Consider the following 18,296-nt stretch of genomic DNA (forward strand, 5'->3'; position numbering starts at 1 on the left):
TGAATAAAACTGTTCAAGACCTGAAAAGAGAAATAGAAGCAATAAAGAAAACAGTCAGATGCAGTCTTGGAAATGGAAAACCTGAGAAGGAGAACAGGCACTACAGATGAAGCATCACCAACAGATATGGAAGAAAGAATCTCAGGCATAGAAGATATGATAGAAGAAACTGATACGTTGGTCAAAAAAATGCTAAATCTAAATAGTTTCTAACACAAAACATCCTGGAAATTTGGGACACCATAAAAAAGACCAAACCTAAGAATAACAGAAATAGAATAAGGAGAAGATTCCCAGCTCCAAGACCCAGAAAAATCTAACAAAATCGTAGAAGCAAATTTCCCTAACCTAAAGAAAAGATGCCTATAAATGCATGAGAAACCTTCAGGACACCAAATAGATTGTGCCAAAAGAAAATAAGAACGTTAAGTGCATAGACCATTTACGTTGTTTCTAGCTTCTGGCTATTACGAACAGAGCTGCTACGAACATGGTTGAGCAAATGTCCTTATTGAATGGTGGGGCATCTTTTGGGTATAGCTGGATATCTTTTTAAAAAAATTCTTTATTAATTACACTTTATTCACTTTGTATCCCCCCTGTGGTTCTCTCCCTCCTCCTGTCCCAATCCCTCCCTTTCTCCACCCTCTGCATGCATGCCCCTCCCTAAGTCCACTGATAGGGGAGGTCTTCTTTCCCTTCCTTCTGATCCTAGTCAATTAGGTCTCATCAGGAGTGGCTGAAGTGTGTTCTTCTGTGGCCTGGTAATGCTGCTTCCAGCTGGATCTTGAGGTAGCACTATTCCTAATTTTCTGAGGAAGCACCAGATTGATTTCCAAAGTGGTTGTACAAGTTTACATTCCCACCAGCAATGGAGGAGGGTTCCCCTTTCTCCACATCCTCTCCAGCATCTATTGTCACTTGAGTTTTTGATCTTAGCCATTCTGATGGGTATAAGGTGAAATATCAGGATCATTTTGTTTTGCATTTCCCTGATGGCTGATGAGGTTGAGCATTTCTTTAAGTGTTTCTCTGCCATTCAATATTCCTCTGCTGAGAATTCTCTGTTTAGCTCTGTTCCCCATTTTTAAATTAGATTATTTGGTTTGTTGCTGTTTAACTTCTTTAGTTCTTTATATATTCTGGATATTAGCCCTCTGTCAGATATAGGGTTGGTGAAGAGCCTTTCCCAGTCTGTGGGTTGTCATTTTGTTCTGATGACAGTGTTCTTTGCTTTACAGAAGCTTTTCAGTTTCATGAGGTCCCATTTATTGATTGTTGCTCCTAGAGCCTGTGCTGTTGGTGTTCTGTTCAGGAAGTTGTCTCCTGTGCCAGTGAGTTCAAGGCTCTTCTCCACTTTTTCTTCTAATAGATTTAGTGTGTCTGGTTTTATGTTGAGGTCTTTGATCCACTTGGACTTTAATTTTGTGCAGGGTGATAAGTATGGGTCTATTTTCATTTTTCTACATATAGACAAGCAGTTAGACCAGCACCATTTGTTGAAGATGCTATCTTTTTTCCATTGTATGGTTTTGGCCTCCTTGTAAAAAAATCAGGTGTCCATAAGTGTGTGGGTTCATTCCTGGGTCTTTGATTTGATTCCATTGGTCTATCAGTCTGTTTCTATGCTAGTACCATGCAGCTTTTATTACTGTTTTTCTATCATACAGCTTGAGATCTGGGATGGAGATACCTCCAGAAGATCTTTTATTGGATAGGATTGTTTTAGCTATTCTAGTTTTTTTCCATATGAAATTGAGAATTGGATACAGAAAGTGTGGCACATTTACACAATGGAATACTGCTCAGCAATTAAAAACAAGAAAATCATGAAATCTGCAGGCAAATGGTGGGAACTAGAAAAGATCATCCTGAGTGAGGTAACCCAAAGGCAGAAAGACACACATGGTATATACTCACTTGTACATGGATATTAGCCATATAATATAGGACAAACATACTAAAACCTATAGTCCTAAAGAAGCTAAACAAGAAGGAGGACCCTAGGGAAGAGGCTTAATCCTCAATCACAAGGGCAAACAGGATAGACATCAAAGACATCAGAAGTAGGAGAAGACAAGGAACAGGAGAGGGGCCTTCCATAGAGGATCTTTGAAAGATTCTACCCTTCATGGTATTGAAGGAGAGACTGAGCCTCATGGCCAAACTTTGGGCAGAGTTCAGGAATCCTTATGGAAGAAAGACCTGGAGGAGTCAGGATCTCTACAAGGAGAACAATAGATCCAAAATACTTGGGTCCAGGGGAGCCTGAGGGACAGATACTCCAACTAAGGACCATGCATGGATAGGACCTAGATCCCCTGTTCAAAGGAAGCCTATTGGCTGCTCAGTTTCCAAGTGGATTCCATGGTAAAGGGAGTATGGGCTGTCTCTGATATGAACTCAGTGATTGGCTCTTTGATCACCTCCCCCTGGGGGTGGGGTGCAGCCCTGCCAGGCCACAAAGGAAGATGATGCAGCCAGCCTTGATGAGACCTGATAAGCTAGGGCAGAGAGAGGGGAGGAGGACCTCTTCTATCAGGGGACTAGGGAAAGGGCATGGGGGAAGAGGGAGGGTGGTGGAGGACTGAGAAGAGGTGAGTGAGGGGGCTGCAGAGGAGATACACAGTGAATTGTAATAAATAAATATATAAATAAAATAAAATTTAAAAATGTACAGAGCAAAGAAAAAGTAATAAAAGTTGCAAGGAGTAAGGGCCAACTAACATATAAGAATTATATCAGTTTTCAACAGAGACTTTAAAATCCAGAAGGGTCTGGACAGATACCTTGCAGACCCTAAGAGGCCACAGATGCTAGCCCAGACTATTAAACCCAGCAAAACTTTCAATCATTGTAGATGAAGAAAACAGGCTATCCCATGAGAAAACCAAATTTAAACAAAAGCTTTCCACTAACCCAGCCTTCTAGAGGATACTAGAAAGAAAACTACAACACAACAAGGGTAACTACACCCAAGAAAACATAGGAAATAAATAATTTCACACCAGCAGACAAAAGAAGGGAAGCACACATCCTCACACTACCATCACCAGTATCAAATTTTCAGGAATCAATAATCATTGGTCGTTAATATACCCCAACATCCATGGACTCAATTTCCCAATAGAAAAGACACAGGCTAACAGAACTAGTGTGAAAGCAGGGTCAATTATTCTGCTGCATACAAGAAACACCTCAGAAACAAAGATAGGTGTTACCTCAAATTATGGGAGAGAAGGCAGTTTTAGTCACAAGGCATATGCAGCTTGGGTAGTTTCTATGCAATCTTTTTGTCCTCCGCTCTCCTTTTGTTTTTACTTTGTGGACAGCCAGAGTTTCCTGGCAGCCACCTGCAAGCTTTTCATCCATGTCCCTGGAGATGCAAACTTCAGCATCAGGCTTCTAACAGCTTAAATGTGGAGACTGTCCAACTAGCTGGATAGGAGTCATGTTTACTGGGTAGCGTCAGGCACTCTAGACCAGATGAGAATCAGTACACTGCATGGGCTGCTGATTATGGGAGCCTGTGAAGTTGCCTTTGGTGAAGCCTGTGCTCTGTTTTATTTAGTACAAGAGAGGGAATCTCTTCATCTTTCTAAGGCTACATTTTCTAAGACTTTCCATTTTTGCAGTCAACCACATCTTTCACACACAAGGCAACTTTGTATTGAACTCCTCTTTGACCAGTAACAGAAACATGGAAAGTTTGAGCTTGTGTTGTGTGATCTCCTTTTTATCCATAGAAATTCAAGTGAGAGAGGAGGTGTTTGGGTAAATGAGTAGCAGCGCCATTCATTTGCTGATTTGTCAGGCATTCTCCTACTTTAGACCCGGTGGAGGGTGGAGGGATCTTTACCTTCACATCTGTAGAAATCCCTTTACTGAAATTCACAATGACATGTGCCTTCACCAAGGGCATGCCTACAGCTCTGTTTCATGTCGACATTGCCCAAGCAAACCTTCAAGGCAAGAGTGTTAATTTATTCTGTATCAAAGAAACTAGTATCATCACCAATCCCACACCAAACATTTTGCAGAATATTATATTTATCTGTCACTGTTGTACATTTCTTCTCTCTTGAGAAAACGATTATTGTCATAAAATACCTGTGTGAGCATGGACAAAATTAGCTTTCAAAGCAGAGGGGATTATGCCAATGTATGGGTATTTTGCAATCTTTATAATCTTCTCCCTAAAACTTACATTTGTCTTATGTCTATTTCCTTAGCTGAAGGGGCAGCATAAGTGATAGACGTTTCTGAAGTCTGAGTAGAGGACTAGACTGACATGAGGCCAAGGACTACAAATGATTAAGGACATGATACTCTTGCGTTACTAAGCTCTGGCTTGGATATAGAACAAACTCTAAGCTAATATCCACCAAGGTGGCTATCTCAATGCTCACACGGACACAGGAATTTGATTACATCTTTGAAAATGCTTTGAATGCTATCATCCAGGAGCTGAGTTCAAAAAGACACAGGAGAGAGATGTTTATCTCTTCCTAGGCCACTTAAGCATCATCGGAGTAAAGAAGTTTACATCAGTGTGGCAGGAGCAAGCCAGAGAGGGACAATTCCCTCCCTTGTTCTTCCATGACTTGTTGCACAGGGTTCTTTAAAATGAAATATGTCACTTAATAAGGAAAAAAAAAACCCACACTCCACTGAAAATATTTCACATTTGAAGCTAACTATACTATATCAATCAAATTAGCTCCCATACATATGAGTGGTTCGCAGCCTGCATCTGTCTTCCCTCTCCGGCAGTTCTGGCTGTTTGAGGAATACATACCTTATCACGTCCTGAATTTATAGTAAACTTTTTATGACAGGGAATTGTGTCTAGTCCAAAAGCTCCTCCTCTTTAGGGCTTAATAGACAGAATACACAGCATCCCCTCTGCCCCATAAATATCACCAGTGGCAGGGATGACATTTCCATGGTAAGTGCCTGTCAAAGACTAGCTATGCAAGAGGGGTATTTATGGACAACAGCGCAGTAACGGAACACAGACCCACGGTGCGACACCACAGTCTCTTAAAGCTGAGCGAGGCGCAAGGGTACTGACCAAATATCTGCTGCAAACCCTGTGAGTAGCAGGCAGCTCTAAAGACAGGCAGGTGTCAAGGCCACTGAGCAGTGTGCCTAAAAAGGTAGGCTACCAGTCCATCAGCTAACAGTGTTGCCTGAATGCCAGCCAGGGAAAGCACGGCTCTTAGAGCCCGAGGCCTACCAGCAAATCAATTCTACGTATTCTGCACATCCCTGATGACCATTAAACGTGTGATATTTTCTACCTTTTCTGTAATTTGGGTTATTGTTTTGTTGTTCCAAATGTCATTCTCTGGTTGCAAGCTAGGAGAAAATTATGCTTTGCCAAAATTTCAACTGTGTTTTAGAAACACCTCTGGAGCTCTAATTACTGCATATAGTTATTGAATGGCCCACAGTGGGGTGGATATACTACAATATGCAGTCAAGCATAGGGCAGGGCATTCTTGAATATTGCTGCAGATGCACGAAGCTTGGAGATTTAGATATATCCTATCAGAAATGCATACTTGAAGAAAAGCAGATTAATTAGTAAGAGCAGAGGCTGTGATAGGATGCTTTAAAATGTTTGGGAAAATCTAGGGAGAACATGCTGCTTATTGGTTTCTCATCCAAGGAATACGTTTCTGTTGCTTGCTTGAGGGTGCTTTGTTGTACTTTCTTCTTTCCCTAGTAATGGGATCCTGGGATAGATGCCGCTGCTGATTCCTGTGCAGCAATCACTCCTGGGCTCTAACCAGCCTCTGTGGCAGGCAGCATGGCTGGAATCAGTAACAGCATGCTCCTTCTGGGACAGCAGCAGGCAGCTTTATTGGAGACTTAGTGCATGCTGGCATGAGCATTGCTTAAGAGACCATAAAACCTGAATGGAGGAGAGGCACCAGGTTTGACACCCATGTCCAGAAAAAGACACTGGAAGAGGCAGTGGCATGCCCCTGCGGTGGTGCAGCTGGCAGGAGGCTCTGGTGGACCAACAGCAGGTCTTGTGCTGGTCGAGGGCAGGTGCTGAGCTCAAGGCTCCTGCTTCTCGGGGTGACAACAGTCTTTGAGTGCAGTGGGATTGGGGCCCTCATCTGTGACCCTGGCTCAGTTTCCTCACCCAGACACAATGTCTGTCCTCTGCCTTCTCTTAGCAGCCTCTCTCTCCTCCTCCATAACCCTGCTTACATTGCTGCTCCCACACTATCTCCAGCTTCTGAACTGGATGTCCGGGGCACTTCCCAGTGCATTCTGTACCTTCCTTCTTTCCTCTCATTTTCAACTTCACTTATGATCTTCATTAAGGTCTTGGGCCAATGAGCCCCTCTCTGACATCAATATTGGCCCCTACCAATTATTAATAGTGGGACCTTGTACAAATGGCATATGCTATGAGCTCAGGAATCATTCTGGTAACTCAGAGAGTTGTGGTAATTAAACAACACATTCAAAGCATTACAGCTGTGCTTAGAGATGTAAGGTTAGCTCAAAGTATGTTAGCTTGTTGTGTGATATCAGCTTTGGATCAGCCAGTGTTGTGGTGATTCAGGCTTGTGCTTCCTCCTCAGAAGCTTGCACAGCAAAAGTAGTGCTTTCATGAGGACGGAACTCAACCCCACACCTTTTCATTGCCTCCGTCTATGCCTCCTTCATTTCAAGTTTATCGCTCATCTTAATGTTATGGTTGGGACAGAAAATGTCCTAAACAGGCTTGTGTGTTGAAGGCTTGGTTGTCAGTTGGAGTCATTGTTTTGGGAGGTGAAGGAATCTATGAGGTGGGGCCTAGCTGAAGGAGGTAGGACTTGCACTTAGGGGTTAGATTGGCCCTGGGCCTCTTTCTGTCTATCTGCTTCCTGTCAGCCATAAGGTGAGCTGTTTTTGCTCAGCTGTATTCCCGTTATCATGATAGTCTGTATAAAAACAGAGCAAACTTTCATGCTTCTAGCTTTCAGCTTTGACAACAGCCGATGACCAGTTTCATTTCCTTAACACCCCAATCAGTTCTCCGCCTCCTGCCTTGAATTATAGTAAGTAGTACTGAAGACAATACCAGGTACAATGTCCTTTCATTCTGCAGGAAACTTTTAGTGATATATCCTTGGAAGAAAGACACCTTATTTAAATTCTCTTCATGCCAAGCAGGTGCCAACTTTCTGGGCTAAGTTCTCTCAATGTGGTAGACAATTGCTGTTATGTTTGTGAAGCCATGGGTTTAACTTGGTGTCACTGGATCTTTGCAATATAAGCTGTCATGGATGAAAGTGTTGAGAACAACTTGATAATTGGGGGAAAGTTATTTATTGGCCAGAGTGGACAGACACTCGGTCTTGAGTCATTGGTTTCCTAGGATACAAGTGGAATACTTGCCTGACTCCCTAGGAGTGCATCTCTGTAAACTTGTCACTTGGGAAGTCTTCCTGCTGACAGTGATGGATTTTTATCACACTAAACACTAATTGGATCTAATTAGAGGCTGTTAGCCTGTTTAAAATGGAACTTTCAAGAACAAGCTTGCAAATGAAAATATTTAAGAGATAAAGCACTTTCTTAGATTTTTATTTTGAAGGAATATTCTACATGTATCACAGAAGAAGATTTAGCTTGTAAAGCAAAGGATAAACATCCTGTAATCCACAGACCCAGAGAGGCTAAGTAGCAAGAAGGGCTTAGTGGAGGAATGCAAGGCTCTCTCTGGGAAAGGAAAATGTATTTCCTGTGTGGACTGGGGGTGGGTGGAGATTGGGACAGGAGGGAGTAGGCTGGGGAATGGATAGAGAGAATACTCTAAGAGATGCCTAGAATTGGGGGAAGGATTTTGGGGTCAATGTAGAAACCTAGTGCAAGGGAAACTCCATGGCATCTATGAGGGTGACAGTAGTGAAAACTCCTAGGGTCACAGAGCCTGAACATCCTCTGTAACCAGGCAAGGCCTCAAGGAGAGGTTCTGAGACACCAACACAGCCACAAAACCTCTGACCTGCCCTTTGTCACGCCTATAGGATGTGTTGGGACTGGAACCCAGCATAGTCATCCTCAGAGAGAGCAGTTCTGCTTCCTCAAGGCCCCAATCTATTCTCTTCCTCCTGCCTCAGGTTATAGCACATCGTTCTGAAGACAACACCAGGCACCAATGTACTTTCATTCTGCAGGAAACTGATGAGGGCAGATGCAGAGTCCCACAGTCAGATATTGGGTGGAGCTTGGGGAGTCTGGTGGAGGAGGGGTAGGAAGGATTGAAGGAGCCAGAGGGGTCAAGGACACCACAAGAACATGGCCCACAGAATCAACTGACAGGGCCTGAGCGAGGTCCTCTGTGTAAATGTTATGGCTGTGTAGCTTGGTGCTCCTGTGGGATTCCTAACAGTGGGAGCAGGGGCTGTCTCTGACTCTTTTGCCTGCCTTTGGGATCCTTTTCTTCCTACTGGATTGCTCCATCCAGCCTTGATGTGAGAATAAGGGCCTGATCCTACTGTAGCTTGCTATGCGGTATTTGGTTGATGTCCCTGGCAGGCCTGCTCTTGTCTGAGGGGTGGTGGGTTCTGGGGAAAGGGGTGGTATCATGGAACACTGGGTGGGGGGGATGGGGGAAAGTGTAGTCGGGATAATAAAAAAGGAAAAAAACAAACAAGGTTTAGACTGGAGGAGTCTGTTTATATTCGGGAAAATCTCCCCCATCTACTTGTGCCAGTTTCCCTACACTTAAGGCGTGTTGGCTACAGAGAGAGCATGGGGTTGGGTGCATGTGATGCTATGGCTCAGCAATCAGCCAAGCAGTCAATGCTGAGGCCAGATCTGACTCTTTACAACTATCCAGAGTCTCTGTTAGTTATTTCCAAAATTTTACTTAGGGACATTTGTTTGGTAACTTCATTTCCTTGTGCCTGAAAATGATTGGATCTTCTCTTTCCCCTGGTGATTCAGCCTTGCCAGGCCACAGAGGAAGAGGATCCAGGCAGTCCTGGTGAGACTTGGTAAGCTAGGGTCAGATGGCAGGGGAGGAGGACCTCCTCCTTTCAGTGGATTAGGGGTAGGGGATGGGGCGAAGAGGGAGGCAGGGTGGGGCTGGGAGGAGATGAGGGAGGGGGCTATAATAGGGCTATAAAATGAATAAATTGTAAAAATTAAAAAATAAAAAGTAAAATGATTGATCTGGTAAGATGCTAGGATGCGGGTTCTGAGCCATGAGAATAAGAGATTTCATGGCCAGAGTTCTCAGATCTTATTAGCTATGCTCTCACCCTGCAAAGACACCCTTCAAGTACTGCATGGTTGTATTCTGGCTATAAGAGCTTGGTAGAAAAGAAATTATGCTGCTGCACATGAGTAACTGTCCTTTATAATGACTACATGTTTGAATTTAACTCTCTTCTTCACTCTTTCTGCATTTCCTAAAAGTGTTGAGCCTCCACACCTACATTCCCCGGCTTGGTAGGAAGCTAGCCCAAGCCACCTGCTTCCTTTGGATTCTGCCCTGATCACTTCTGGATATCACACTTCTTGAATAAAATAATACTTGTAAAAGTGGTACACATTTCAGCTGGGTGTCGTGGTGCACACCTGAAATCCCAGCACTTCGGAGACAGAAGCAAGAGGAGTGTTGAAAGTTCAAGGCCAGCCTAGGCTACATAGTAAGTTTGAGGTCAACCTGGCTTACAGACTATGGTGCTACTTCAAACCAAAAGCAAAAGCAACAGACAAGAAATAAAAATCCAAGAATTTGTATTTTTAAACACCGTAAAGCATGGCCTATTATTGGCTTTGACTGAACCCAGACTGTTTGATGAGGGAAGCCATTCAGTCTTCCTCCGCCTTTTCCTTGTCACTAAACCAAAGGAGATAACCTCTGTGTCGTCAGTAGGTGAGGTTGCCGCAAGAGGCAGGAACAAGGGAGAAAGCTGCCTGTGCACAGCTGCTCTCACACTGTGAGCTGAAATTCAGACGCTTTTATGATCTTCACCCAAGGGCAGGAGTAATATGGAATCAGCAGTTTTATTTATGATTTAATTTACTTTAAAATTTAAATTAGTTTATTTTTAACTGACACATAAAATGTACATATTAAATATTACCTTGGGACATCTCAATACATCACATTTAGATTGGGCTTAACACGTCTGTCTTCTCAAACATTTAACCATTTCATTTTGATGAGAATACTTTAAGTTGTGTTTGCTAGCTTTCTGGACAGACACCACTGTCATCTGTAGTCACCCTACTTTGCAGTCACACACCAGAACCCTTGCTCGTCTCTAACTGTGGTTCAGTTCCCACTGAGCAACCACTCCCTATGCACCAGCTTTGAAACTTAGAGCATTTTTTCCTTGGAGTAAGTCAAACACCTAAATTTCTGAGTATTACTCATATGCAGTTGACCATGTACACAAGATATTTACCCGAAGGAAAAAAAAGAAGCCACGTTTTGGTGGTTAGCACAAAATAGGATGGAGAAAAATGGTACCCTCAGGTGAACCCTATCACTCTGAATCGAGAACCTCTGTCAATTACACATCTGTGGAAAGGAACATGAGACTGTTAAGATGTTATAGCAGAAATATTTTAAAAATATGCCAACACTGAGCCACTGGTAATTCCTAGAATAGGGCTGAATCTGGTGGTGCATGCCTTCAATCACAGCGCCTTGAAGGCAGAGACAGGCAGCTCTCCGCGGGTACGAGGCCAGCCTGGCCTACTCTAGTGAGTTCCAGACTATCCAAAGCTACATAGTGAGACCCTGTCTTAAAACAAGTTTCTCTAGAATAGCTTTCATAGAACAAGTGCACTCTTTTAAATCACTGTAGAGGAAGTTGAGAAAAGTTTCCTTGTTTCTGTTTTTTTTTTCCTTATTTGTAATAGGTTAGATTGGAAAACAATTTCTAGTTCAACAGAAGAAGACAATCAAAAGATAATTCTTGAGGGGCATTGCAATACTAAAAAGTCAAAGATTTAGAAATGCAGCCACTGTAAATGTTGGTCTGATTTTGCTGGTGACACTCGATCCCTAAACAGAGTAAAATGAGCTCCAAAGGTTACCAGCAAAGGTTCTCAAGGATCAGTTTACCTGTTGAACCAGTCATCTGTGTATCGAGGGTACGGGTAGGGGTCATTGCTGCTGAAGTCATAACTTGCATCCGAGTTCTGAAAAACACAAGGTATCTCAGGTCAGGAAGGCGGCCAATGTGGGCTGACTCTAAACACACCATCTTATGTCTATAGCTCCTCCCTGGAGGGTTGTGCTAATGCTTCTTATCATTCCATTTTGCAGTATTTTTATTTATAATATACATACTATTATGTATTTGCATGCATTGCATTTCGCAAGGACCAGCCCTTGCACCACTATGACAGAGCTTGCGTCCCCCTTTCTCAAGCCTATGAAGACTTGGCAGATGCGAGCCCTGTGTGCTGCAGGTCTGGCTTCTTTTTAAGTTGGGGTAACTCTTGTTGCTAGCAGACTCCACCTGGAGTCCGGGGACTGTGCTAAACTGCTTTGGTGTTTTGTTCACTGGTGGCCAGAATGCTCTAGTTCTTGTGTCACGAGTGAGACAGCCTTTATGCTCAAGGCTCACTTCCATGAGGCTACTTCAGACTGGCGTACTTAAGGCTGGTCTCCTTTCCTCTCAGTGGGTTAACTTTCCCCCCTGCCCCTCCTCCCGGCATACTGTGCACAGCTAATCTCACGTATTGTCTTTATAAATACCACAAAGAGTTCAATGTATGTCGGAGACTTATTAAGGATGACAGCACAGAGCTAGCATCCTTACTCTTACGCATCTTAGGGCCTGGTTGGAGGAACTAACATCAGTCACATGATTGAACAAATAAACATGTAATGTAAATTTTCATAATCATGTACTTTTATACCCTACAATAGTTAGGAGAATGAAACTCTGTCATCCTACAACTTCCTTTTTCTGTTGTGAGACTTTTGCTACATAAATCAATTGTGTGCTCTATTTAGTCCTCTTTAAATGTTTTAAGCATGTTCTTAGGTTTCTGTTTGGTTTGTCTTTGTTTTTTGCCTGTGTGGTGATATGCCTACCCTTACTGAGTGAACAATCCATCCCTCCATTGCCGTCTCAGCCTTCCTAGGAAGGCTGCTTTGAGGAAATTCTTTTCTCCATTGTTTCTTCCCTTTTGGGTTTTGTAAGGAAGACTCCAGGTGGCTTCTTGATTCACATTGGCTTAGGAAAGATATTTTCATTCCCTTTTTGGTGTTCCTTGATTTCCTGGTCCTGAGACATTTTAAGAAATTTTACGTGTTCCTTTATGTGGTAAAATTACTTTGTGATGTGACACACTCTGCTTTGAAAAGCAAATGTATCAGTGTTGTTGTGTTCTGGGCAAAATATTGACTAGTTCCAGTTATGATTTTCTTAGCCTGGTTGGGTGACAAAGAGCTGCTGGCCATCACTGGTTGCAGTGATCAGAACTGTAGTACAGGCTGAGCATCCAGAATCTCCAACTGTGAAACATGTAATTCCAACATGGGAAACGGTTTGAGAGCTGGTGAAATGTCGAAATAGAAGTAAGTCCTACATCTGACCTCACTGTCATGGTTAAAATGTAGATGTGCTAAGAATATTTTATCATACTATGTTACAATAGGTTCTTAAGTATATGTAAAACATAAGTGACTTTCATGTATAGACCTGGGTCCCGTCCACCAAATATCTCATGTGTATGTAAATAGTCTTAAAAAAAACCTCAATCTCAAATACTTGTGGTCCCATGCATTTCAGTTAATGATACTCAACTTGTATTTTATTTAAATAAATATTAGAGTATCCTCAAACTTGGGCCATTTAAGCATCAATCCCCTTTTTCCAGAATTTAGGTTTTTATTTGTGGTGTTTAATCTTCAGTGATAACTTGAATGGATTTAGAATTGTCTGAGGGACACACATGTAGGTATCTTTATTAGGGCATTTCCAGAGAAATGTAGCTGCGAATAGGTGCTCTACCTACATTATGGTAAGGGGTCTGGACTGGATCAAAAAGAAGAAAGAAGAAAGTAAACTGGTCAACATCTCCCTCTGCTCCCTGACTATGGCTACAGCATGGTCAGACGCCTCTGAACCCCAGTGTCACAGTGAACCCCAGTGCCAGCAGACCTTCTCCACCGTGACTGTTTCTGCAGAGCGAACCCAAACAACCCTTAAGCTGCTTCTGTCTCAGTCATGAGAGAAGTAACTAACATCTCATCCAGCTCCAGGTCTTCAGAGGGAGATGTCTTGTCTGCCCTGGCCACAGTGATGGGTAAGTCCCCGGGATCTTACACTCACAGCCAAATACAGGCCTAGATCCCTAGGAACCTCATTCACTTGCAAAGTCTGTATCTGACTTACAGTCTTTGTCTCTGGGACAACCTGCGTTTTCAGAATTGACCTTCCCCACTCTTGAGTTTTTTTTGAGATATTTGCATTTCAGTTCTTTTTAAGACAATTATTTTGAAAGAACTTATTTGTCTTTCTGAAGTTGTTACTCAACCTTCTCTGAAGTTTTTAGAAATTAAGCATTCTTAGGTGGACTAAGTAGGGTAGGGCAGGAATACTGGGAGAAACATAAGTATATATAATATGCATAGTTATTTATGTATTTAATATATAAAATTAAGTAATAATTATAAAATTTATGATTCTATATTTATAAAGATATAAAATATAAAAATTATATATATATATATTCTTTTCTTTTGGGTTTCAGAGTTGAGATTGAAACTTAAGCAATAGATCTTGAAACATATTTGCCGAGTCTGGTTGGTTTCTCCATAGAAAGGATCAACTTCTCTGGGCTAGAATGAGCTGGCAATTTCATCCATCATGAGCATACTTGTGAGGCCCTTGGAAGGAGCCCCAAGTGCTGCCTCTGTCTCCTGAGCTTGAGGGATGGGTACAGGCTGGGAAGGCAACTGACCCAGGTCTTGGCTCATTTTATCAGAGGGTCGAAAAGGTTCAGTGAAACATCTCATCTCATCTGTGGTAATCCTGCCTGTACCTCATTGATCCCCGCATCTCAGAGAAAGAAATAACAGAATATTCTGTGGGCAGCTGAGATTTATGAGGACCAGCTAGTTTAAAGGTTCTGTTGGTCAGGACAAGGACCCAGGGTTTTAGCAGGAGCTTCAGGAACTGACAAGTGGGGTCCACAGGAAAGACAAGGCTGAAGAATACTGTGGGAATGATGGTGGAGAGCGAGGACCAGGATTCCTCCCTTCTCCCCCCTTAACCCTGTGCTAGTATCTGAAGCCAGAGTCTGAAGATTGGGGCATGGCCTGAGTTGACCAAGACCAGAATTTAAGTTCAATCAGAGGGAAACAGGTTCTCCTCACTTTAAAAAGCATTCTCTTTTACTTGTATGAGTCTGCCTGCGTGAGCTGGTGTGCACAGCATGGATGCACACTACTGAGGCCCTAGAGCATCCTTTCTCCTGGACCTGGGGTTATAGGCAGTTGTGAACCTGATGTGGGTGCTGGGAACCAAGCCCCATTTTCTGCAAGAGCAGTAATGGCTGCTGCCCACGGAGCCAGCTCTCCAGCCTTCTGGGCTTGCTACCTAAAGGACTGACTTTGGAAACTTTCTACCTTGCTTCCTGGCACATACGTTCCAGTTAGGCTTGGGGTTGCAGTCTCTTGGCTCACATTCCTGATGCTGGAAAAGATGCTGTCCTTAAAAAAAAGTATGGATTAGAAGGAAGGCCTGCTGAAAAACTTGGAACTCAAAAGCCTTGAACATTGTGGCCACTTCTATAAAAAGAAGAAAGACCTGCATAATCGGGGGTCGGATTCGCCTTCCAACGTTAAAACAGATAGTGGCTCAGCAAACCAGAAATGTACTTTTTATAATGAATTCAGTGCCTAATTCTTGGTTCATTGAGGAAGAGACTTCACTGAACTGAAGGCAAATCATTGTTCTGCTTGGAGTATATATTTTCTGGCCTGAAATCTGATGGTTTATAGCAAGAAAGGAAAAAAAAAAAGCAATACTTTCAAAGGTTCTGTTTATACTGTTATAGGCAAACTGAATCATTGATCGACTTGAATGACAATTTGTCTGCTATGAAATTATCTGTGTACAAGAAGTTAAACTGGCCTTGCATTATATTGAATTTTTCAGTGGCAGCCACAGAAAACATTTGAGAGGATCTGACAATTGTAGTCGATCGAATGCTCTGGTTATTTTAGGTCTAGGTAGATACTTGCTTAGATTTTTTTGTGACTTCTTTATGAAACACATTGTTATATTTTCTTGCCTTAGAAAATATGAGCTGTTTGGAAAATATAACTTAATCTTCCATGATTCAGGATCGTGGTGATTCAGCCACCACTAAGGTTTTGAATTATCCTTGTGCCATAATGCAGGCAGGAAAAGATTGGGCTGAATCCAGGGTGACCTCAGGGCTTCCCTAGAAGTTGTTTTGGGCACAGCTCTCTCTCTTCTTCTTAAAGTTCATTGCAAGGAGTGGAAGACAAACACCTTTGCTGTTTCCAGTAACCCAATAACCAAAGACCGGATTTCGGAATATTCGAATATATAGGAAGTGAGACTTCCTTTGCTCTGAGCTATAGAGTTCAAATATTCTAGCCAGTGTTTACCTCCACACACTCATCCCACAGAGGGTGGCTATGTGCACTGGACTACGAAAGGACAAGGGAGGGACTGGCTTCCACAGCCTCCTTCATTCCTCACCCCTGGAGGCTGTGTGTGTGTGGTGCAGGCTGACCAAAGGCACACTTCAGGTGATGTGGCCACTGTCACTGTGAAGCCTGGGAAGAAGATGGGAGGCTCTTGAGCTCAGAGATAACCATGGCCATGGCTTTCATGTTCTGGAAGTGAGGTTTCCAAAGCCCTTAGTGTAGAAGGTGGATCTGACATTGCCATCCCACCGTCAAAGCTAGACTTAAATGCCTCAGGGCCTGGAGCGGGAGCTTTTGGTTAGGCTGCACAAGACTCTTCAGTCTTTAGACAGCAGCCTGATGGGGAAGGGAGAAGGGTCAAAGTCAGAGAGACTTGGTTTTGGATGTAGACTGGGGTTGGCCCAGGAGGACAGATAAATTGCAGCTGGTTCTCTAACCCCTTGCTGCCTCCTTTCACCCTACAGAAGAATGGAATTTGTTACTTGTTTAGTATGAAAAAATTTTGGACAGTGTAACAAATAGTTTTTACACATTTATTTGAAAAGGCGATGACCATTTGTTTGGGCTCCATCTTCTTAATTACTTAAAACTTTATCTTCTTGATGTCTGGACTCATGCACTTCCGAGGCTTGGTTCTGGTCAGTGTGCTTCCACCTGCTTTGTGAGGAAAACCGAACCTTCTTCTCCCATTACTGTTATTACTGCCAGATGCTTCTCTGCTCCAGGATGTGGCCCATCAGCCAAGCAGTCAGTGCAGTAAAGGACACTGTAATTGGATGAGCACTAATATTCAAAATATCAAAATAATATTCAAAAATATTCCTTTAAAATTAACTTCTGCTAAAGCCCTGTCTTCACTGATAGTAACAGACAAGCCTCCAGAAAAGCAAATGTTAAGGCGTCGAAGTTGTTTCCATCTGTGGTGGTTTGAATAGGAATGGCCCCGCGTGTTTGAATGCTTGGCCACAGGGAGTGACACTATTAGGAGGTGTGGCCTTGTTGGAGGAAGTGTGTCACTGTGGGGGTGGGCTTTGAGGTCTCCCATGCTCCAGCTGTGCCCAGCATGGGAGACAGTCTCCTTTTGCTGCCTGAAGTTCAAGATGTGGAACTCTCAGCTTCTCTCCAGCACCGTCTTTGTGCACGCCGTGCTTCCTGCCCTAATGATGATGATGACTACTGCTCTAAACCTGTAAGCCAGCCCTAGGTAAATGTTTTCCTTTTTAAGTGCTGACATAGTCATGGTTTCTCTTCACAGCAATAGAACCCAAGCAGAGACACCACCACAGCTGAGAACACAGTAAAGCACACAGAGCTCCGAAGAAGTGTGTGTCCTTTCTGGTGAGCTCTCAGTGACACACACTAGGAGCTGGAACTCTCTTAAGCCTTTTCCCTCAGAGTCCGTGCAAACGTTCTGACAAATCCAGAGATGACAGATTAGGGACAGCATATCCTTTAACACCGACATCTGCTGACTCCACAAATTACGGTAGCATTTTCCAGTTGTGGTACTGGCTGGTAACTAACCTGTGGGAACAGTTATGGTTTTGAATTTTCCAAGTTTTTCCCAGCAGTATAGCCGTTTCTTCTAAAAATCTCATGTGACACTCCCGGGGCCTCGTGTTTTGAAGCTGCTATCTTTCTTTTTGTGCGATGCTTCACTTCATAATAATTTTAAGCCCTTCCTTTTTTGATTACACAACTATGGCCCACAGCTTGTTTGTTCTGTATACATACAGCTTTACTGCAATAGCTAGCTCCCTTCCTTCATTTCAAAGTGCCTGTGGCTGTTTTCACAATAAATGGAATAATTAAGTAGTGGTGTAAGCTTGCGGACCCTCTCTTGGAAAGTCTGTCGGACCTTGACCCATGTTTGATGCCATTCACATTCCCAGGCTAAAGCCTCACACAGATGGCATGTTCCTGGGTAATTCCTTTTGCTTCTGGACCTCTCTCTGGTCCGAAGGAGTCTGATACAGACAAATCCGACTTCATTGTGAGGTGGTTTGCTGCCTACTCGTCTCATGCCTCACCCCCACGGAGAAGGGTTGCTGGGTAAATTGATGAGGTCACAAAATTGGGCCAGCTCCCTATGGGCTGAAGGCATCAGGGGCGGGAAATCACCTCTGTAGCTCTTCTTTCTTTTCACAAATAAATACCCGCTTGTTTCCAATGTCCCGCTGAAGCCACTGTTCAGGGGAGATGGGTACATGGTACATGTAGTGCCCATATACAGGTCTCCATCATCTTATTAAAAAATGCTTCCATGTTTTTTGAGAGTGTCACACATGTATATAGTGAAGTATAATAACATTTACCACATTTCTCCCTACAACGCCCTCCAAGTTCAGCTAACGTGTGGTAACACGACAGCACTTTGACCGTGCAAGGCTTGAGGATTAGCTGACATTTGTAACCTGGCACCCGCTGAAATGATTGCACAGACCTTGTTTTGAGTACCAACGAGCAAGTCGATAGTTTGACCACAAAACTGAGAAAATCTGAGATTAGGGCTGCCATGTCCAGTTGAGCAAGACCTGCCTTGCTTAAGGGGTGCATCTGGAGCTGCGGTTGGGCTGGGTGGCATTTTGTGAAGAGGGCCTGCCATTTTCTCACCCACCTGCCCAGA

At 43.2% G+C, this 18,296-nt stretch overlaps 1 protein-coding gene across 1 annotated transcript in view; it reads right to left on the minus strand.

The window, feature by feature from the left end:
- Pcsk2 (proprotein convertase subtilisin/kexin type 2) overlaps positions 1-18,296 on the minus strand; it is a 264,406-nt gene that overhangs the window by 45,113 nt on the left and 200,997 nt on the right. The window contains exon 6 of the mRNA XM_021636816.2: positions 11,096-11,172. Within this exon, the coding sequence (XP_021492491.2) occupies positions 11,096-11,172 (77 nt within the window). The remainder of the gene's footprint in view (positions 1-11,095; positions 11,173-18,296) is intronic.

Source organism: Meriones unguiculatus, chromosome 4 (assembly GCF_030254825.1).
Source record: "Meriones unguiculatus strain TT.TT164.6M chromosome 4, Bangor_MerUng_6.1, whole genome shotgun sequence".
Classification (NCBI taxonomy): Eukaryota; Metazoa; Chordata; class Mammalia; order Rodentia; family Muridae; genus Meriones; species Meriones unguiculatus.